Source organism: Schistocerca serialis, chromosome 7 (genome assembly GCF_023864345.2).
Source record: "Schistocerca serialis cubense isolate TAMUIC-IGC-003099 chromosome 7, iqSchSeri2.2, whole genome shotgun sequence".
In the NCBI taxonomy this organism is placed as follows: Eukaryota; Metazoa; Arthropoda; class Insecta; order Orthoptera; family Acrididae; genus Schistocerca; species Schistocerca serialis.
The window spans coordinates 193566073-193589437 of record NC_064644.1 but is presented as its reverse complement, the minus strand read 5'-3'; the positions used below and the strand labels follow the sequence as shown (position 1 = coordinate 193589437).

General features: G+C 43.1%; 1 protein-coding gene across 1 annotated transcript in view; it reads right to left on the bottom strand.

Moving 5' to 3' along the window:
- Positions 1-6000: 6000 nt before the first annotated feature.
- The window catches only part of LOC126412964 (zwei Ig domain protein zig-8-like), a 361088-nt gene continuing 343723 nt past the window's right edge, over positions 6001-23365 (bottom strand). The window contains exons 7-8 of the mRNA XM_050082856.1: positions 6238-6329; positions 6001-6084 (exon numbers count right to left, since the gene is read on the bottom strand). Coding sequence (XP_049938813.1) covers positions 6001-6084; positions 6238-6329 — 176 coding nt within the window. The remainder of the gene's footprint in view (positions 6085-6237; positions 6330-23365) is intronic.

Here is a 23365-nt window from a genome sequence, read left to right as displayed (position 1 = left end):
AAACCCATAGAAGTTACCTTCATTTCTCGGCTCTATACAGCCCACTGTTGAGAACCAGCAGAAATATGTGATGAGTAGAAGGCACATAGTGTAAAGTACGCTCTGTATTTACCCATAAGAAATTCACTTTATTCACTGTAGTGGGGAAAAATAAAAGGCGGATATAGCATACATGCTATTGGAGAACAGGGGAAGATACCAGGAAAACGCTGTATCTCATATTGCCCTCACTTTATGTCTCCTTTGCAGTGCATCACAAACCGCTTGGTCTTTGGCCATCCTTTCTGCCAAGAATATTCAAAATGGAACAAATTTTCAATATATGCACTTCATTGCAGTGAATCATGACTTTGTGGGCAACAGTACGGCGGACTGCACATCAGAAACATGCGAGAAGATACTCTGCGACGATTTCATATCGTTTGCAGGTCTTAGCAGCTTTACAATGACTTCTCAGCAGCATTTTGTTCATATTTGCTGTAAGCTTCTACTTGCATTTGTACGAGGGTATGATCTTACACTCTGCTTTGGAAATGAAAGTTTTCTTATTCCTCAGTCTTTCGTTTAACTCCGAGTTAAACTGCCAAAAAGGTTATAACAACAATTTCTTCGCAATCCATAGCAATACCATTAATTTCAGAAAAAAATTTAAATATATATATACATCAATTTTTTCAGATACAAGTCTTGACAACAAAATCTAAGAAGAAACGCATTCAGTGATATCGCACTGTAGATGACGACCACTATGAGTGTCTGATTTCTTTCATCCATTACAAAAGTACAAAATTTTTATTAGTCCAGTAAATACAGAAAGCAAAATATATAGAAATGTACATCACAGATACATCTAATTTTCTCACAAGTAACGCAATTTAAATCAAAAGAACATGTTCTTAGACACCTGAGGTACTCACGTTTACTTTCGGTTAAAATATAAATAGAAATAAAACCAATTTTAAAGATAAAACGGGTCAAACATAAAATGAAGTGCATGAGTTCAAAATACAACTTCATCTTCTGTACATAGACCTAAAATGAAAAACAGTTTACAATAAATGCGTTACTTTACACACACTCTTCAAAACAATCGTCAGGAAATATTATGCCTTAGCCAGTAAATTACTCATGTGTGAACAGAATATAATGTCACAGAATATCTGCATACACCATAGGGGAATAATTTCTCTTGTAAATAAACCAACACCTGAGCAATGAATAGAATAATAACGCTAATTTATCGAAAGAGAAGACATCCTCCTTGCCCTCCAAGCAAAGCTAATAAATTTCGCCAAATAATGCTCAATCACTCAGCTCAATATTCCTATACTTCCAAAAGATTTAGAACTGTTTTATTACGCTGGACGTCTTAAAAGTCAGACTTTCCTTTGTGCCACCTAAATATCTGAACCGACAGAGGTACAAACAGTACTTTGTTATGCCTACAGAGCAATATTTCACTTCCGTATTTTTCAGGAGATACGGTGGCCTTTAGTCGACTTCACAATATCATTTATTTGAATGACATCGTTTGAAAGAACTACCAGTTAATCAAATAATTTTGGAAAGTTAAAAATTGATTTGATTATTAAATTAAATTTTTTACCTCTAGCTGTTTTCTTTAATTTTTGAAATGAAGTGAAACATTCCTTACCACTGAGTTGATGCAGATAATCGTTCTTGTGAGGACATACTCTGGGTGTCCAAGCGGTATGACGGAAGATATATTTCACCAGCCAAAGCAGATTAAGCATTTCATTTTGTGCGTTATGCTTCGACGTGCTGGGCTTCCTCAGCCAACATCTGACAGTGATAAATGTTACATGTACATGCGGCAAATAGAAAATTCAAATTTATTTCTGATAATTCGTTTGTGCTGAAGTTTATTTTCGATGGGAAGTTATAATGAATTCAGGGGTAGCAGGATTTCATCATTACAGAAAATGTCGGCATCACAGGAGAAAATTCAGTCGTTCTCCCTGTTCCAATTGTTCGTAATTAATACCATCGCTGTATTAAACATAACAATAAACCGAAGGAGCATAGAGTGGGTATTACCGTGAAGTTACAATGAACTTAGCATTAAAATTAAATTCTTCATCAAATTAGTACAGAAAAGAAAATGCTTGCATTGTGGCGATAGTGTGGGAAAGACGTCCCATTGTTGATCACACAAACCGTTATGTGTAGAAATGAACAGTTGGGTCCGTTTTGACCTCTAGCTCATTTACAAATAAAAAATAGAGTTAGTTCACACATTTATCTATTAATTGAGAGAGCAATCCAAATAGATGTGTGGCTTTTGCTGGAAGATGGGCATAATCCTTGTTGTCTTTGATACTGAATATGTTGCTTAGACATAGCAAAATTACTAGAGATGGAAAGTGTAATAGAATGGGACTCAGTTTCACCCTTCCTGATTTAATGTGACTACGACTAAGACAGTGAAACCTTGTTGTACCTCACAGAAGCCTGTTTCTGACTACTATACGTCATCATGTTTCAAATATACAGATCTTACTTCAGAAGAGAAAGCTCTGCAGTGGCGATCTTCAGAGGAAATACAAATCGTGACACAGAAAAGACGAATTCGATATCTAGCCTAGTAACACATAGTTTCATTTTGACACTGAGGATCTGGGATGGGGGATGGGGAGGATTAGGTTACCATTGTGATTGTATACCTGGAATTCACTTGTAGTCCGAACCTGGCCAGCAAAACTACTTCTGGAATTCATAAATTTTCAGATTAAATCGTCTGAAATTTTAATTGTTGTCAGATAAAGGTCAGAGATAGGAGAGTCTCTTAAGATATTATAGTGGCAGTGATATTTGTTCCATGTAGTTCATCTACTAATCCAACCACCATACCTACCACGGTGGGGTTACAACCACACACTGTTTTGTCCTCAAGACTTCAGAGGAGACATCGCTGTCAATTGAATAACCACAGAGTATTCCTTTCGTTGATAATCGTGCATTGTAAGTTACACAACACTTCTTCTACAGTAATCCAGAGGATCTCCTTCGTCCTCCTTGTAAAAAAATTCTCATGTTTCATTAACTTCACTGTGTGAGCTCATAGGTGTACTAAAGTTGTACATATGAATAAAGAAGCAGATTCTAAAATATTTTCTTCCTTAAATTTCATGATTCTGTTTCCACGCTGTTAACTGAGATTTAGAAGCAAGTGTGTTACTAGAAGGATAAAATCAATCACTTTACTTGTGATTAAAACACGAATAAGCATCAAAGAGGATAGTTGTTCATAACTTTAAAAAAAAACGAATTAGCGAAGAAAATTTAGTAGTTTTGAAGAACGGAAACTTGGTATCCCACAAGTCTCCTCTATGTTGAAACCAACACATTAAGCAATAAGGACACCATCACACACCCACTTATACAGCGTTGTAAGGAGAAGGTGACAGTGGTGTTTATAACAGGCAGATGGCTCTAATTCTTGCAAAGGACCAGCGTGTAATTACGCAAAACCATCGTTTTCAGTGAATTTTAATGTTTATTTCGGTTGTATAAACCAAATTAAACATTGTGCCTATTTTAAAAGTAATAACTCTGAGGCACGCGAATATTTCATTTCTTAATATGTTTTTTAGTAGTACGGATATTGTAGCTTTTCAAACAGAGTTACAGTTTGGGTAATAACATCAGATAAATATCGGTTCCTGTCCATAACCTGTAAGCAATTTTCCAGTGTCGTAGTATTGTGAACAACGTTCAACACCTACAGACCGTCATATATCTCACTTCACATGATTTGTAACAGTAGTGTAGTGCTTCAGTGTCTGTTGTGAAATTGTCAGAACAGAGAAACATAGTACCGCTATCCCCAAAGTATTCTGACAGATGCAGCAAACTTGCTTTCCATAACAGTAAAAGTTATATGCAAAAAATTGCGGTCCTCTAGTTTATAACAAGATATCGATGAGAAATTGCTCTAAGAATTTTGCTTTCCTTCACTTACATACAAATGTACAACCCTGGTTTAGGGGTGCAGTCTTTCAATCAAAACATCCTAGGATCTGTGTTAGATTCAAACCATTTCTTAAATTTTAAACAAAGATCATCAGAAATGGAGAAATGGCAGCCGAAGACTTTCGGTGCAATTAGTTACCTTCATTCTGCCAACTACCTTTTAAAAGAGGGTGAAGGGGCGGATAGAGCTCCAGAGAACATTGTTGTCCTGGGGTTGGAAACTGTCCCTAAAGGCGGTGACTGAGCAATTTTCAAGGCATGAAAAGGCAGAAGGCAATAAAAAATCAGTGCATTAAAGAAACTTAATGCGCATCGAGAGGAAACGTGACCTGTAACTGAGAAAGTGTCATGGTGATCTCTCCACTGGCAAAAGAGTTCTGATTAAGCTTCTGTTCGGATCTCTTGGTGAGCATGGCGAAGGGGAAAGTGAGCATGGGAGAAAGGTTGAAAACGCACCGAAATGACTGATAAAGTTCCATGTATACACAACTCCAAGATGATGACCTTGTCATTGAAGTGGAAGTCGTGAAGGGCAGTATCAAACCAGCGGGAAGACTCATCATCCAAAACATTCCCAAAAAAATTAACATCTATACCTCTATGCCAAGAATGGATTAAGTTCCTATCACCAGTATTCACTGGAGACGAGACATGGCGTCATCACTTCGAACTCGAGTCAAAACGCCAAAGTTTCCAGTGGAAGCATGCAGGGTCATCGCCTTCCAAAATCATCCAAGGCCGTCCTCACAAGTGCGGTAAAGGTGATGTTCACCTTCTTCTTTGAATAAAAGGACCCCCTTATTATCAGATTCCTGCAGCATTAGACAACGGTGGTGAATGCATTTGACATTCACAAACCTTGTCTGCATTTCTCAAAGCGGTGAAATCGAAACGATCAGGGTAGCTCACTTTCGGAGTCTTTCCGCTCCATGAGAATGCAAGGCCCCGTACAGAAAACGCAGTCAAGGAGCTCTGGCAAGCATTCAAATACCAGACATCCAGATGCCCTTCATAAAGTCCAGATCTGTCTCCATGAGATTCTACCATTTTCGTTGGGGATAAAGAAAGCTCTGAGAGGCAAACCATTGACCTCAGACCAGGGGGTCAGGCAGCAGTTCAGGAATTTTTCACAACGGCGGCCCAGGAATTTTGCGAGACTGTCATTCACTGCCTCGTATTACAGTGAGAAAAGTGATTCAGTTGTGCTGGGCAATACATTCGAAATTAAGGTACATGTTTATGCTTACAGGCCTCCGGCTGGTTTTTTATTGCTCTCATAAAAGACAACAGATAATCTGATCAAACAAATCCTTATCAAATTGAGGGTTACATCCTTTTTCCGCCGAACCCTTTCGTTCTGTACCTTGTAGAGTTTTCCACCTTTCTTGCATAGAGCTAGTGCCAAGAGTAAACAATTAAATGTCCGCCGGGACGGGATCTGCAAGCCGACAGATCAACCTCTGCTCAATAATGAGACATCCTGCTAAGAAATCGATCGGTAGATGTTCCAGCTGACAAATATGAGGTAAATCTGTCGAGGCGGAATTGGCCTAAGTCATAGTAGTCTCACCACAGCTCCTACCTAACACTAATCTATGTCAAACTCTGAACAACGATGATTTTGAAATATACTCAGAATGAAATATCAGATGGGTATGTGGTGCTCTCATAAGGTAGGCTCGCTACAAGACAGTCGTTCGCCGATTCTCTGCCTGTCCACATCGACTAACAAATCCATCACATTTCACGTCATTCCTGACGAATGCCTTTAAAGCTTCGAGGACGTACAATATAGTGTCTATTGCTCCCTGACCTGTAGCAAGTGTTCCGTTGCCACCAATGTCACTGTCAGACAAGTCGCAATAAAATAAATTATAAGGGTGCCATTATTTTTAACACTCACTATTAGTTTACTGTACTCCTATGTGCTGTGCACTGGTTTTTAAAGTTTTGAACAACATCAAATGTTTCTAAAGATAGTATCCAGCATGAAAATCATTTGTACCATCACAATGTGCAGTCTGCAGAATTTTCTGATAGCAAATTGGTCCTTCTTTTAGTGGAATTTTGCTGCACTTTATTTCTACCGCCCTTAAATACACAAGGACGACATTGGACACAGACACAGGCAGTGGTGAAAAAGTTGCAGCGTGTCACAGCTTCTGAGGGCAACGCCAGCATCCGCCAAAGACTCCAGTGATGCTAGCACACAGCCAGCGGCCGAGACCCCACCAGAAGCACCACCAGCAACAGCAGCAGCTGGGGCAGCCGTCGGATTGGTGGCGGCTGCAGACCCGTGGCGCAGCTGCCGTGGTGCATGGCGGCTGGCGTCTCGCCTGTGGGCAGAACAGGCTCTTGTTTAAGCGTATTGCCCGTCATCCGTATACTGGAGGCACTCAGTCCACTAATCCTGAATCCACACATACACTGGGTGAAAAATAAAATGGAAGCACCCACTAGACGTGGTCAAATGTCAATGTAACTTCTTACGTGTACACACAGGCGGCGGATATGTAAATGGTTGCAGTTCTCTGTGGGTGATGTGGAGAATGGCCACCATATGCATTACTGTCTGTTCGTGCTTAATGTTCTACTAGTGCTGGTAGCGAACATAAGATGGTGTGAACAGCATAAAAGGCTGAATGAGTAACGTGAAAGACACGAAGGTGCCACTTGCTCGTGTGAAACAGTGTTTGGAAGAGAGGTCATTGTAGTTCTCGTTTTGGTCAGTTGCCTAATCCTGTAATATCCAGAATTGTGTGGCATTCGAATGTGACAGTGGTCCAATGTTGAACAACACGGGAACGCGAGAGCAGGCATTCTCGTCTTTAAGGTTCTGATCAGCCATGCCTGACCACCGTGAGGGAAGTTCGCTGTATTGGCACCTAACACGTCATGACTCCTTCGCATCTGCGCCTGCCACTGAGAACGGGTAATGGACTCACAACAACAGCCTGTGTCATCCCACACCATTGGTCGAACACTAGCAGCAGCTGGTCAAGGATATTACTGCCTCATGCGTAGGCTGCCGTTGGCGTGGTGCCATGACCTGGAAGTATGGGCTGCTGACAAATAAAGTCTCAATGTGTTCAATTATGAATCACAGTTCTGCAGTACCCTGGATGACCATCATCAGTAAGCGTAGAAGTGATTTCGGAGAGGTCCCATTCTTACAATATTTTGGAGAGGCATAGTGCTGACACTCCTTGCATCGTGGTAAAGGTAGCTATCAAGTATCACTTCAGGACATGGCTGATGGTAATTCAGGGAACTCTGAGTGCACAGCCATATGTCACGGGAATCCTGTGTCCTTATGTGTTACACCTCATGCAGTAGTATCATGGTGCAATTTTTTGACAAGACAATGCTCATCTCCATACGGCACATGTCACTGTGAATTGTTTGTTTTTACTGGCCGAAAGATCACCAGATCTGTCCCCAATAGATCATGCGTTGGAGCTTCTCGGACGTCAAATCCATCCCACTTCCAGTATCCAGAATATCAAGGGTCAGTGGGGGTCAGCTTGCTTCAGGAGAGCATACAACAGCTTTATGACTCCGTTTCCAATCGGATCAGTGCACGCATGCAGACCAAGGAGGGTACAACTTCTTTCTGAATTTGATTCTAGATTGTAATCGCTGAAATAACATCACATAGCCTCTCTGTCCATGAAGTTTCATTTCGTTTCTTTCACCCTTTCTGGATGCTTCACGTCTTTTTGACTGTCAGTATTGTGTCACTTTGGTTATTTAGGGTTCCCTGACTATCAGGTGTTCACCTGCGCACGTCAAGTGGAAAGTAGGAGACATGACTCCCCCCCCCCCCCCCCACCACCACCACCCCCTCCAACGCCTTCCCAAGGAAGTGATTAAATTCTTAATTAGGAATACTGACACACTCAAGCTATTCAACATAATCACAATCAATAAATCTAGGAATGAACTAAACAAGTTCAGAGTAGGTATTTAAGATAGAAAAAGAAACATATGAGAGATGGAGAGAGTGACAAGGAAAGTGTGTATGATAATGAGGTGTGCAAGGATGGCAGTATTGCCAACCATTAGGATATGGTAAGCTCATAAGTAGCAAAAAACACTGCACTGTCACTAAGTGTTATTTTCTGATGGTTAATAAGAGCATATGTAACTGTAATTTAAATTCATTTAAATAAATCAGCTATTAGTAACACTGTGGTATTGTCATTTACAAACTATGGTGATGAATCAATGCTTTTCCTAACTCGCTCAACAACTGAACACTAAATTATAAGTACAATCCTAGATGTATCAGATTGGATGTGCAGGTATAATATATGCAGGAAATGAACAAATGGCTGAAGTGTAGGCTATTCTCCCACTCAGCAAAGGCAAACTAGAAGGTGTGCCAAGGTACCAGCAAAATAAAGGTCAGCTAGAGAAATTTACATTTGTTCCTCACATTTATTTCTTTTGTTTTGATTCATTACTTACCTTCATCTTTAATTCTTTCTAAGTAATCATTTTTCTTTCTACATACACCTTTTATTCATATTGTATAAATTAGTATCTTGACATAGCATTTTTGGAGTTAAGGGAAAAAGTATATTATTAACAAGGAATTACCATAGTACTGAATGTATTGTGCAGTCTGCTTTAGACACATAGGAGGGCAAGTTTTGTGATTGTAATATATCATACACACAAATAAAATTGGACATATGTATGTGAGAATATTCCACAACTCCTTCTAAACCATTGGATCGATTTCCACGTAGTCTGTCACACATACTAGTTATTACCTGGGATGAAGTACTGAAAGCTTAGAACGACCTATCTCCCTTAGGTCTGGGTGTGTCTGTGTAAACGATTGGTAGCACCTGGTATGCAGGCTGTGTGCATGACAGGCATTTTGTGCAAGTAGTATCAGAATGTGTTCCAGGTGGTGTATGTGCAGATAGGAATGGCTGAGCAGTGAGAGGGTGAACAAATTCGCCTATTGCCCACGAGAATTTGAACACCCACCAGTAACAGTGTGCTGTGCTGCCGATCGTTGTGGCACACATTGGCGATTATTTCCCACAGTTCCTCTAGTGCCATCAAGTAGAATGGAAGAGCATATAAGCCGGTGTCATTGGCCATGTCTGTCATGAAGTCTACTTCCGCTTTTAATTTCTGAAGTGAGGGGTGATACCGTGTGTGTGTATTGGGTTGATTGGTTTGCTAGTCTCGTGAGTATATGAGTCAACCGGTGCGTTCAGGAGAGCGCTGAGTCAAGGTCAGCAGTACTGTATGTCTAGTGGCTCATTGGTGATTACGGACTACCGTGAGTCATACATGTCAAGTGAAGTCAGCCACCTTGTTTACAATCTGCCTCTACATTAGGAAAGGAGAAGCTGATCTGTATGCAGTGGTGGTCAATAATGTCTAAGTGAGATGTCTGCAGTGCTGTCATATCACTTCTTGGGAACTCGAATTTTGCTTGGTTGTGATATCTCTACAATTACATGAGATTGTTGTTGTGGATAAGTACTTTTTTTCGCAGAAGGAATAATTTTTTGTAATAATTTTGTTGTGCTACCAGTTTCAGTGCCTCACTGGCCATCTTCAGACTCCTCTATAACACGACAAAGTCGTTAGGCTTATGATAAAATACAATTGTTATGCAGCAGCAATTGTTATTATATAAAATAAATTTACAATATACACTACTGGCCATTAAAATTGCTACTCCACGAAGATGACATGCTACAGACGCGAAATTTAACCGACAGGAAGAAGACGCTGTGATATGCAAATGATTAGCTTGTCAAAGCATTCACACAAGGGTGGCGCCGGTGGCGACACCTACAACGTGCTGACATGAGGAAAGTTTCCAACCGATTTCTCATACACAAACAGCAGTTGACCGGCGATGCCTGGTGAAACGTTGTTGTGATGCCTAGTGTAAGGAGGAGAAATGCGTACCATCACGTTTTCGACTTTCATAAAGGTCGGATTGTAGCCTATCGCGATTGAAGTTTATCGTATCACGACATTGCTGCTCGCGTTGCTCGAGATCCAATGACTGTTTGCAGAATATGGAATCGGTGGGTTCAGGAGGGTAATACGGAACGCTGTGCTGGATCCCAACGGACTCGTATCACTAGCAGTCGAGATGACAGGCATCTTATGCGCATGGCTGTAACGGATCGTGCAGCCACGCCTCGATCCCTGAGTCAAGAGATGGGGAAGTTTGCAAGACAACAACCATCTGCACGAACAGTCCGACGACGTTTGCAGCAGCATGGACTATCAGCTCGGAGACCATGGCTGTGGTTACCCTTGACACTGCATCACAGGCAGGAGCGCCTGCGATGGTACACTCAACGACGAACCTGGGTGCAAGAATGGCAAAACGTCATTTTTTCGGATGAATCCAGGTTCTGTTTACAGCATCATAATGGTCGCATCCGTGTTTGGTGACATCGCGGTGAACGCACCTTGGAAGCGTGTATTCGTCATCGCCATACTGGTGTATCACCCGGCGTGATGGTATGGGGTGCCATTGGTTACACGTCTCGGTCACCTCTTGTTCGCATTGACGGTACTTTGAACATTGGACGTTACATTGCAGATGTGTTATGACCCGTGGCTCTACCCTTCATTCGATCCCTGCGAAACCATACATTCCAGCAGGATAATGGACGACCGCATGTTGCAGGTCCTGTACGTGCCTTTCTGGATACAGAAAATGTTCTACTGCTGCCCTGGCCAGCACATTCTCCAGATCTCTCACCAACTGAAAACGTCTGGTCAATGGTGGCCGAGCCAGTCACTACTCTTGATGGACTGTGGTATCGTGTTGAAGCTGTATGGGCAGCTGTACCTGTACACGCCATGTAACCTCTGTTTGACTCAATGACCAGGCGTATCAAGGACGTCATTACGGCCAGAGTTTGCTGTTCTGGGTACAGATTTCTCAGGATCTATGCACCCAAACTGCGTGAAAATGTAATCACATATCAGTTCTAGTATAATATATTTGTCCAACGAATACCCGTTCATCATCTGCATTTCTTCTTGGTGTAGCAATTTTAATGGCCAATAGTGTATATACACTCCTGGAAATTGAAATAAGAACACCGTGAATTCATTGTCCCAGGAAGGGGAAACTTTATTGACACATTCCTGGGGTCAGATACATCACATGATCACACTGACAGAACCACAGGCACATAGACACAGGCAACAGAGCATGCACAATGTCGGCACTAGTACAGTGTATATCCACCTTTCGCAGCAATGCAGGCTGCTATTCTCCCATGGAGACGATCGTAGAGATGCTGGATGTAGTCCTGTGGAACGGCTTGCCATGCCATTTCCACCTGGCGCCTCAGTCGGACCAGTGTTCGTGCTGGACGTGCAGACCGCGTGAGAGGACGCTTCATCCAGTCCCAAACATGCTCAATGGGGGACAGATCCGGAGATCTTGCTGGCCAGGGTAGTTAACTTACACCTTCTAGAGCACGTTGGGTGGCACGGGATACATGCGGACGTGCATTGTCCTGTTGGAACAGCAAGTTCCCTTGCCGGTCTAGGAATGGTAGAACAATGGGTTCGATGACGGTTTGGATGTACCGTGCACTATTCAGTGTCCCCTCGACGATCACCAGTGGTGTACGGCCAGTGTAGGAGATCGCTCCCCACACCATGATGCCGGGTGTTGGCCCTGTGTGCCTCGGTCGTATGCAGTCCTGATTGTGGCGCTCACCTGCACGGCGCCAAACACGCATACGACCATCATTGGCACCAAGGCAGAAGCGACTCTCAACGCTGAAGACGACACGTCTCCATTCGTCCCTCCATTCACGCCTGTCGCGACACCACTGGAGGCGGGCTGCACGATGTTGGGGCGTGAGCGGAAGACGGCCTAACGGTGTGCGGGACCGTAGCCCAGCTTCATGGAGACGGTTGCGAATGGTCCTCGCCGATACCCCAGGAGCAACAGTGTCCCTAATTTGCTGGGAAGTGGCGGTGCGGTCCCCTACGGCACTGTGTAGGATCCTACGGTCTTGGCGTGCATCCGTGCGTCGCTGCGGTGCGGTCCCAGGTCGACGGGCACGTGCACCTTCCGCCGACCACTGGCGACAACATCGATGTACTGTGGAGACCTCACGCCCCACGTGTTGAGCAATTCGGCGGTACGTCCACCCGGCCTCCCGCATGCCCACTATACGCCCTCGCTCAAAGTCCGTCAACTGCACATACGGTTCACGTCCACGCTGTCGCGGCATGCTACCAGTGTTAAAGACTGCGATGGAGCTCCGTATGCCACGGCAAACTGGCTGACACTGACGGCGGCGGTGCACAAATGCTGCGCAGCTAGCGCCATTCGACGGCCAACACCGCGGTTCCTGGTGTGTCCGCTGTGCCGTGCGTGTGATCATTGCTTGTACAGCCCTCTCGCAGTGTCCGGAGCAAGTATGGTGGGTCTGACACACCGGTGTCAATGTGTTCTTTTTTCCATTTCCAGGAGTTTAGGCACTAGCAGAAAGTATAAAAAGAGAGATGTACAGTACAAAGGCAGCAAAGTAAAATATATTTCATACAAACACACGTTGTGTAACACCGAAAATGCAGAAAAAGTACCTTTTGCACCATCTAAAAATTTTCGCCGTTTAATATTCGTTTATAACTTGTAATATACTGCTAATTCTGAATATGGAAACTTGGTTACGGAAACTATATTTAATACATAAAGGATGTAATACTGTATTTATTTGAGAATGTAAATATTGTAAATTGCTGAGTAATCGCCAAGGGGAGTTTGTTTAAATTTATCGATAGCAACGACAAAATGGCAACAGCTGTGCCGTTGTTTATATTTGTGTATGGAGTGTCTCTGTCACGCTGTGAGCGGAGATCAGATATAGCAATGTAAGTCTTTGAAACAGTGCGGAAGTGCTTGTTGGGCGCTGCAGCAGACCCCGTGTGCAGTTATGATCGCGCCAATGTAGGCGCACCTACTTCATTAACCAGCGAGTATTGAGAACACGATCGGGATGGACAGGAGGAGGAAGCTGCAGTTCTATTGCAAGTCTCATAATTATCCATGGCTCTGGAGACGATTCGTGGTTCTCAGCCAGCTGCAGTTCAGCATTGCCATCGACTACACTCTTCGTCGTCCGCACAGCTACAACATCGTAAGACTGTTAACTGACAGAGTACAATTAATATTGTACAGGCATTACCAAGTAGCATTTGTGCAACAAACTTTAATGTTAATATTGTACAGGCATTACCAAGTAGCATTTGTGCAACAAACTTTAATGACTAACTTTATCGAATAATAATTTGCAATAGTTACAGCTTGTAGGAACCTGTGTTGTCATTATCCTCAGTCATTATTATCAACCAGGGTCTCTTTCCTTTCCATGCAATCACCGAGTGTCACAAAAATATGAAAATTGATTAACTATTAAGCGTCAGACGATAGGAAAGAGGATAAAAATTTTCAAACTTTAGTATCAGACGTAGGTACTAGAGTGAAGAAACAGTTGACTATGTGTGATGAGAAAAAGAGGAAGTGGAAACGCCAGCAAAAATCACTTGTCAAAGCAACCAAACTAGAAAAGATAAGAGACGAAAACCAGCTCCATGTGTCATGTCACGCACATAATCCTGAAATACAAGGGAAGGAGGAGCGTTTCGATCACCTCAAAAAGCAGGGTGGATTGCACGCTACCGACTTCATTGCAAATTGCGAAATGGTACCGTCTGAATAGTGGACGGCTAAGGCAAGCATTAATGCTGTAATTGACGTGCTAGTGGGCGAGACCAAGCGATGGGGCTTGAACATCAGTGTTTCGAATGTTCAAGAATTTAAGAAACCGTTCTTGAAAGAATATTGATCAGAGCAGAATCAGAAGAGTGTATGGCGCGATTTCTTAATGTAAAAATCCTAAGACATAAATTCGCCTGGCACGACGAAACAATTTTGTGAAAACTGGATCCGCAAAGTTGAATATCTCCGTCATCGACAGACTGAATCGTAGATTGTCTGGGAGCTGTGGAAGAAGCTTCCAGATAATTCCAAGAGGTATGTAGGGAGTAGTTACAGAACAATTACTGCTTCTTAGAAATGGTGGAAGATGAAGATAAATGCCAGGATAAGCGCCAAAATTTTAAAAGCCATGGTAATAGTAGCCGGCCGGTGTAGCCGAGCGGTTCTAGGCGCTTCAGTCTGGAACCGCGCGATCACTACGGTCATAAGTTCGAATCCTGCCTCGGGCATGGACGTGTGTGCTGTCGTTAGGTTAGTTAGGTTTAAGTAGTTCTAACTTATAGGGGACTGATGGTCTCAGATGTTAAGTCCCACAGTGTTCAGAGCCATGGTCATAGTAACAAACGTATTAATAATAATAATGGCAATAGTGGTAACCACCACCATGGTAATAACAACTTACAGCACTATAACAATAACAGTCATAGTGGGAACAATAATAGTAGAAATGACAGAGGCCAGTATCAAGTGAATATGCTAAGCATTTCTCAGCAAAATGATAGCAGGCATGGGCGAAATCACCAATTTCAAGCCGGCTGGAGTGGCCGAGTGGTTCTAGGCGCTACAGTCTGGAACCGCGCGACCGCTACGGTCGCAGGTTCAAATCCTGCCTCGGGCATGGATGTATGTGATGTCCTTAGGTTAGTTAGGTATAAGTAGATCTGAGTTCTGGGGGACTGATGACCTGAGAAGTTAAGTCCCATAGTGCTCAGAGGCATTTTGAACCAATTGCAACAGACTGATGGGAACAGGCGTGTCGTACTTACTCGGGGAAACGATTAGCCGGGCCGATATTGGGCCCACCGGCCGTGGGAAGACCTTGGCGGCCCTGAAGAAAACCTAGGCAACGTCGTTATAACAGATCCGAATCGATAAATCGGCGATGGGAGAATGTGCAAGAAGACAGAGTGCGTATTGCGCCAGCGGTAACAAGAATTAAAGTTGAAACGCATTGACAAAGCGATCCCTGTCCGTAATAACAATGGAATTAGAGTACCAGTCATTAAGGAAGAGGCGGCCGCTGTTAAAGCAATATCGGTACCGCAGGCTCCAGTACAGTGTGATTCGCCAGCGGAATTAAAGAAGCCGATATCGGATAAAACTTCCGTTATCGCGCACGGCAACGCGGAACGAGAAGAGGTGTGACTAGAGCAGTTTCATCGGTTATACGACGAACTGAAGAATTACAGGGGATTGTATGGGAGGTATGCTAATGGAGAAAGCGGACAATATTTGAAGCTTCTCAACTCGCAGGAAATTAGCGTTTATTAAGGCATATACCAAAAGGGCAGGCTTGACAAAATGTTGTTGTAATTGAAGTAGCCAACCACAATGACGCCGGCACTAAAGAGAACCGAGGCGAAATTTTTGAAGAGGAACATGACGAGTTTGCCGATGATGACAGCGTACGACTAATTGAAAACCACGTAGATTGCGAAATCTACAAGGTTAAGTCTGACGTCGTACAGTTAGACGAGAGTGGTGTGGATTGCATGAGCTCGAGAGAAGGAATAGAAACAGAAACAGAGCATATTTCTCCGAGCAGTTTGGAATATGATAGCCATCTTTCCGAAGAAAAATTACTTTACTTGACAATTACCGGATTGTTGGTAAACCAGAGTTAGTTAAAACCCGTAATATCTGGAAATAAAGACGATTTGTTGAGCATCTTTATCAGTAAAATTAATGCTCAGCCCGCTTCAATAAAAGCGTAGTAAAGTTTTGGATATGTGTTTCCTGCAAGTCATCGACCAGCCTTAGTCCCATCCTTCCATTTATACAACATAGAGTTACAGATGTATTTTTACTGTCGCATGCAAACCGCCTGGTAGCTCAGTCGCTAATTCAGATGGCTCTGAGCACTATTGGACTTAACATCTGAGGCCATCAGTCCCCTAGACTTAGAACTACTTAAACCTAACTAACCTAAGGACATCACACACATCCATGCCCAGGCAGGATTCGAACCTGCGACCGTTGCAGCAGCGCGGTTCCGGACTGAAGCGCCTAGAACCGCTCGGCCACAGCGGCCTGCTAGTCGCTAATTGTATATGTTGGTTATCGTACAATTTCTGCCATTGACTGACGTCGTTGAATAACGGGGCATTGGCTTTAGAGCTTTATAATATTCCTCGGTAATCTTAAGCAGGACATGACAGAGGTACAGTCAAAAATTGGAAGAATAAATAGTTGTTTTGAGACGGTAGTAGAGAGTACCGAACTGAAGCTGGGGGGACGTCGTGCGTGGCGACGTCATAAATGAATTGGTTGTTTGAAAAAAAACGCAGTGAATGCAGTCACACCAGTGTCTACTAAACAGTTGTTTGGTCAAGTTTGCCTCCGTCTGTTGCGTGTGTGTGTGTGTGTGTGTGTGTGTGTGTGTGTGTGTGTGTGTGTGCGTGTGGTGGGTAAGGGAGGAGGCCGGATTGTGAAGGTTGCGTCCGAGGGACTTGAAGTTCCCTACTTGCTGTTTACATTTTTAGTTTTTAGTGTGTTCGCTAGATATTTTTCTAATTTCGTTTGTGATGAGAATTCTTAAGAAAGTGATTGCACACCTGTGGGTGGAAAACTTGTTGCTTGGCTGAAACTGCTTGATTTATTTCGTCTGTAGTCGAGATCATGCCAACCTGTGAAAGTTGGCTATTGCTCACGGCATATATTTGTTAGTGCAGTATATTTTCCGCGTTTAATTCTTATTGGATTATAAGGAGTAGGCGACTTAGCATAAACTGTTTGTCAGCGGTAGATAACGTTAGTACATTGACTACTGTCTTGTGTAAGGTGTCAGGCAAATCCAACACCTTCCATGAAAACCCTGACATGATAGCAAATCCGGCAGTATGTCACATAGCTCCGAATAAATCGTGACATTAAATTAACCAAAGTAATACGCTCAACGAGTGAGCAAATGGAATACCACACTCTAACACAAGAATGCCTAAATGCATGTCATACCTTCCCACCGTGAAACAGACGCAGTTCCGAGGGAAGAAACGAGAACAGAAGTGGAGAGCAGAGTCGTGTAGGCTAGGAGGCCCTACGATAAGGAACGGGCACCCATGTCGCCAGCCGACCGCCAGGACCACCCCCCAGTCCATGTTAAAAGATAGAGCCCTCCAGAAGAACAGTATGGATCTTACGATAACACTAAAAGGACCACACCAGCTGAAAGTTTTAGCGTGAGACTATACGCGTCTCTGTTACGTTGCAAACGTTAAAAACATTGCCCCACCACAAAAAGGATAACGTTCCTCATTGGATGGACAGAATTTTTGTAGGCGGAGCATAAGGTTAGCATTGAGACCCTGATTGGTCAGTTGAAAACACAGCCAGATACCTTTTTTTAAACCAACTTCGGTAAATTGTAGTAAGGAGAAGCGAGGAGAGAGTTGCTTCCGAGACGGTGATGTGTGTGGAGCTGCGCCGCCCGCCGCCCCCTGACACTGCCTAAACACCGACAAGGTAATGAACGCATGCAGTGCCGCCATAAGGCTTCACTCAGAACTGCAGAAGTCTCATCTGTTACATCCCCTTTTTACGTAATACTAGTGTCGATAGTCAATTAAACGTCGCGGCATTCACATTTGCTACTAGAAGTTAAAATCTGAAATGCGATGATTTTTCTGTTATATAATTATTAAGAAGCCACATCAGCCACTGTAATTTACGACAAGTTAAATAAGTAATTAAAGATAATTGAGGGTCACTGTAGACCATTTTGATAGTTTTCTCTTTTATGAAACTTAACTTAAATCTAGATTATAGATGTGATATGGCATAGGTCATACTTCGATCCATTGTAGAACTTGGAAACCCATTCAGGGAATATTCGTCAACATTTTTGTTGAAAGCAGTTGGTTTTTATCATCCTGTATTAAAATATTTCCTTTTATCAATAGTGCAATTTATAAACAATGTTTTGTGAGTAGAATAAATTTCCAGTGGTGAACTTAACTGCTTTTTCGACGTTATTTTACCAGCTAACTAAAAATAGGAAAGCCTTGAACCCCTTCCACTAAATTTAGTTAGTATTAAGATTCTTTTACAGGGAGTGCAGTGGAGCTGACGCTGAAATCATTGAGTATTTGATCATATCATTGCTAGTCTCACTGAACTCTTCTGAAGTCTAGATGTCATGTGTGGTCTGGCGTCTCCTTACCAGCAACAGGTCCAAGATTCAAACTAGTCAATTCCCTAAAAAACACGCTCAGAGCGTCGTTGCGCGAAAGTGGTAGGGAGACACGACTTAGAACAAACAGACACCACGCAGAATGTTAGAATTGTTCCAAATTAGCCGCCGGAGTGGCCGAGGGGTTCTAGGTGCTACAGTCTGGAACCGCGCGACCGCTAAAGTCATAGGTTCGAATCCTTCCTCGGGCATGGATGTGTCTGATGTCTTTAGGTTAGTTAAGTTTAAGTAGTTGTAAGTCTAGGGGACTGATGACCTCAGATGTTAAGTCCCATAGTGCTTAGAGCCATTTGAACCATTTTTTCCCTACAGGTAACTAAGATATATTTAGTATAGCGGGTAACGCTGCCTCAGAACTAACAGGCTACTATCCTATAACTTAAGTAAAACTTGGTATTAATGGCCACTTCCGTCCACTTGGCGATACTTAGCATTAAGGTAGGAATCATCTAATGCTTGCTATAGAATACGCGATGTGACAAAAAGGCATGTGACAGCTATATGCAGCGGTAGTATCGCGTACAGACGGTATAAAAGGGTAGGGCATTGGCGGAGCTGTCACGTACACTCAGACGATTCATGTGAATGCGTTTTTAACGTGATTTTGGCCGCACAGCGGGAATTAACAGATTTTTAACGCGGAACAGTAGTTAGAGCTTGACGAATGGGACATTCCATTTCGGAAATCGTTTATAAATTCCATAATCTGAAATCCACATGGTAACAGTGTACCGAGAATACCAAATTTCAGGCATTACGTCTCACAAAGGACAATGCAGTGCCCGAAGGCCTTCAACCAACGATCTAGAGCAGTGGCGTTGCGCAGAGTTGTCGGTGCTAACATACAAGCAATACTGCGTGTAGCAAACGCAGAAATGAACTTGGAACGTACGACGAACTTATCCGTTCGGAGAGTCCGGCGAAATGTAGTGTTAATGGGCTACGGCAGCAGATGGCCGACACTAGTGCCTTCGCCAACAGCACTACATCGCCTTCACCGCCTCTCCTCGGCTCGTGACCGTATCGGTTACACCCTAGAGGCCTAGACCACTGCAAATCCGTGGCCTAGTCAGATGAATCCTGATGTGTCGACAGAAGTGCCGACACAGTGTTATTTTGAGGGGGCCGATAGGCACGCTATCTAACGCAGACGGGCGTGAATTCTGGAACAGGATAACTATTGAATGGTAGCAAGAAAAGTACGTAGCTGCTTTATACTTAACTTTATTCTTTGATGAATACAGCGTTCTTCTTGAGACATTTATACGATAACTCTCAAACTAGGTAAGGCTAATGGCGCCTTGCTAGGTCGTAGCCATGGACTTAGCAGAAGGCTATTCTAACTGTCTCTCGGCAAATGAGAGGAAGGCTTCGTCCGTATTGCCGCTAGCAATGTCGTCCGTACAACTGGGGGCGAGTGCTCGTCCGTATCTCGAGACCAGCCTTGTGGTGGCGCTAGGTCTGCGATCACACAGTGGCGACACGCGGGTCCGACATGTACTAAATGGACCGCGGCCGATTTAAGCTACCACCTAGCAAGTGTGGTGTCTGGCGGTGACACCACAAATCCCTAATTCAGTTGCTAAGAACTGACAGTAGGGTTCGAGTTTGGTGCAGGCCCCATGAAGCCATGGGTCCAAGCTGTCACCAAGGCACTGTGCAAGCTAGTGCTGGCTACATGATGGTGTAGGCTATGTTTATATGGAATGGCCTGGGTCTTCTGATCCCTCTGAACCGATCACTGAAAGGGAATGGTTATGTTCGGTTACTTGGAGACCATTTGCAGCAGTTCACGGACTGTATGTTCCCAAACAACGATGGCATTTTTATGGATGGCAATGCGCCATGTTACCGGGCCACAGTTATTCACGACTGGTTTGAAGAACATTCTGTACAATGCGGGCTAATGGTTGGGCCACCCAGATCGCCCGACATGAATTCCATCAAACATTTTTGAGACATAATCGAGAGATGAGTCCGTGTACAAAATCCGGTATCGGCAACACTTCTACAATTATGGACGGCTACAGAGGCACAATGGCTCGATATTTCTGCAGCGGACTTCCAACAACTTTTTAAGTCCGTGCCACTGGAGTTACTGCATTACGCCGAGTAAAAGGAAAAAGGAAATATTTAAAGTCCTGTCGACATCGAAGTCATTAGAGTCGGAGCACAAGCTCGGATTGCGTCAAGGATGGGGAAAGAAATCGGTCGTGCCCTTTCAACGGAAACGTCATGCCATTTCCCTGCAGCTATTTAGAGAAATCACGGAAAACCTAAATCTGGACGGCCGGACACCAGATTGAGCCGTCGTCCTCCAGAATACGAGTCCAATGCGAAAACCACGGCGCCACCTTGCTCGGTCCGGGCGAAAAAAGGTCTGACACGATATTAGGAGGTATCCCATGCCTTGTCGGCTCAGTGTATGTTCAATGGCTTTATTAAAGATTTAAGGGGCTCCGGAACGCCCTATACTTGCAATGTTAAAATAACGCTTATAAATTACATCTTTCCTCACAAAGTATTTGAGGTAGGAAGTTGAACTTTTTACAGATTATTTATTGGAATATGGGCTACAACTTAACACAGGGATTTTACAAAATTTTAGTTCAGTTATTAAAGATGATTTTTTTTCAATTGTAATGAAAATTCACAACATTTTTTTGCAATTTTTTATTTATATATTCAAAAATATACAGTTTTTTGGAAAAAGGCTGTGTTAAATTATGCAGAAGGTACTGTGTAACATTTACTGAAAGTTTGAAACAAATATGTTTGGAAGATCCTTAGAAAACATGTAATTAGTATGAGAAAATAAAAGTTTTGGGAATCGAGCGACAAAGATTGGATTAACTTTTTAGTGCATTCCAGCTCCATAGGATGGATTATCTTCATCCTCTGCAAACTCCTCCTCCAGCTTCCTCTTGTTCCTCCTCCTGTTTACTCTTGCTTGTATTTCTAGACTCTTTACAGCCCTGTCTGCAGCCTGAAGGCGTTCCTTGTCTAAAGCAAGAATCGCTCGTTGTTGTGTTCGTAGATTTTGCTACCATTTTCGTCAGTTGCAGTTACTGCAACACTGTTCCAAAAGGTGGTCATGTATGAACACTTATCACATTTCAGTTGTATTTCACTAGCAAGTCCTACGTGCTTTATTATGGAGAGTTCCAGACCAACTTCACTACAATGAATACATCTTACACAGTTTGAAAAAATTCCTTTGAGAACCGACATACCAAATATTTCATTCACATCCGATTCGCCCATAAAACATTCATAGTTTTCACTCATTGAACCAAGCTTCTTCTGTGAAGTATTTTCTTTCCCACTTTGACTGCTATGGGCAGGTGTACTTGAGAGGTTAGGTTCACTCACTTGGTTATCGTCTTTATTGTTTACAGTAATAACACATACCTTTGGCTTTCCAACATTTCTCCTTTTCTTAAAAGCCTTCAGAGGATTTCTAATAACTTTACTTTTACTCATTATTATACTTCAACAAAACAGAGACTCAAGAAACAGAATTAATTACCAATATTTTCGAGATAACGACAGAGTAAATAAACATGAAACAATCGACAATCACACCAGCGATATATATTGAACCATCACAGGTTAGCCACAACACATACTTTATCTCACATCACTAAAATGTACCTGATGAACACGGACGTTAATAATAACACCATTTGACAGCAGTTTAACAGTGCCACAGTGGGTCACGCCCATGTAGAACACATTTCAAAAAAAATTTAAAAATAGTGTAGTCTTCGGAATTGAATAAATTATATATCTATTAAAAGGTAATAGTCTGCAGATTCAGAAAACGCAAAAAAGTAAAAATTGAACTTTTCATGATTTTGAGCCTTTCCGGAGCCCGTTAACTGAAATGCAGATAGTGAATTTATAGAACTGAAGACAATATTCATTGTTAAGATTCCACGCAGTGCTGCGCTACATAGAGCAATGCGATGTTACTTGTTACTGAGCAAGGAGATGAAGAGTCAGTGATTACTAGAGGCCAATTTCGTCAGTAATGCTGTTTGATGCTGGTGGCTCGTTGTTATCAGAAGTGGAAATATATTGAGAGGTAGAAGGAAACAGTTTAATGTCATGGATTACTATGCTTGTGGCACTGTGTTTGTGTTTGTGTTGTGTGTGTGCGCGTGTGTGTGTGTGTGTGTGTGTGTGTGTGTGTGTGTGTGTGTGTGTGTGTGTGTGTTTGTGTGTGAGAGAGAGAGAGAGAGAGAGAGAGAGAGAGAGAGAGAGAGAGAGAGAGAGAGAATACTTTCTGTGCCTATTTTGTCACGTAATTGCAACGCTGATAGTACTAATTATAAATCTTGGCCCACACCTTCGTAGGCCTTGCTTATGTTAAATGATTTCATTGAATTATTTCATTTCAAAAATACACACATGAAGGTACAAACTGTGCCTGAAATTTATGTTGCTGTAACATAATGATAGGTGTCCGGTTAGCTAACAGTCAGCATTCTGTAACAGGAAAAGTTTGTACAATGCCGCATTACAAGCTTTTTAAACTGCAATTAACATTGTGTTACGCCTTCCGAGCTGGCTCTACAGCATGTGGCTAACTGCCAGCAGGTTGCCTATCACATTCTGCTGCCAGAGCCAAAAAAGGTGCCGAGTTGTCATGAAGAAAGCCTGCACTCCGGCACTGAAGCGCGCATGGTCACAACACGCCAGGACCCGCCACCTGTTGCCTACGTCTCGTACAAGAGAGGAAGTGAAACCTTGTTCATAAAAAATCTGAGGCGAGCCAGTATAAATGCTGGCCACTTTCACCCAAGAGTATCTGTCGTCGACTGATGCCTACCGAGAAGTATTCCGCACCAGCCATCGACTACATGTGGGTCTCCCAGTCTCAACCACAATTACCTGCAGCCAGTCTATGCGCCGCACCTAGTCCTGATGCTGAACTGATGCCTTCCAGGTGGGACCCTACTGCAGGCTGATATCACCCTACTCCATGGTACGTTTCGGGGGTTTATGATCGGCAGTCCAACCTCAGGTAAACCCCGCACCTGACTTCCTGCTGAGCCACCACCTTTTTCGTGAATTTGAGTGTAGTAGTAGTAGTAAGAAACAGAAAAGTCCCTCCTCATAGGGAGGGTGTGTACTCGTCCCCCCCCCCCCACCACCAC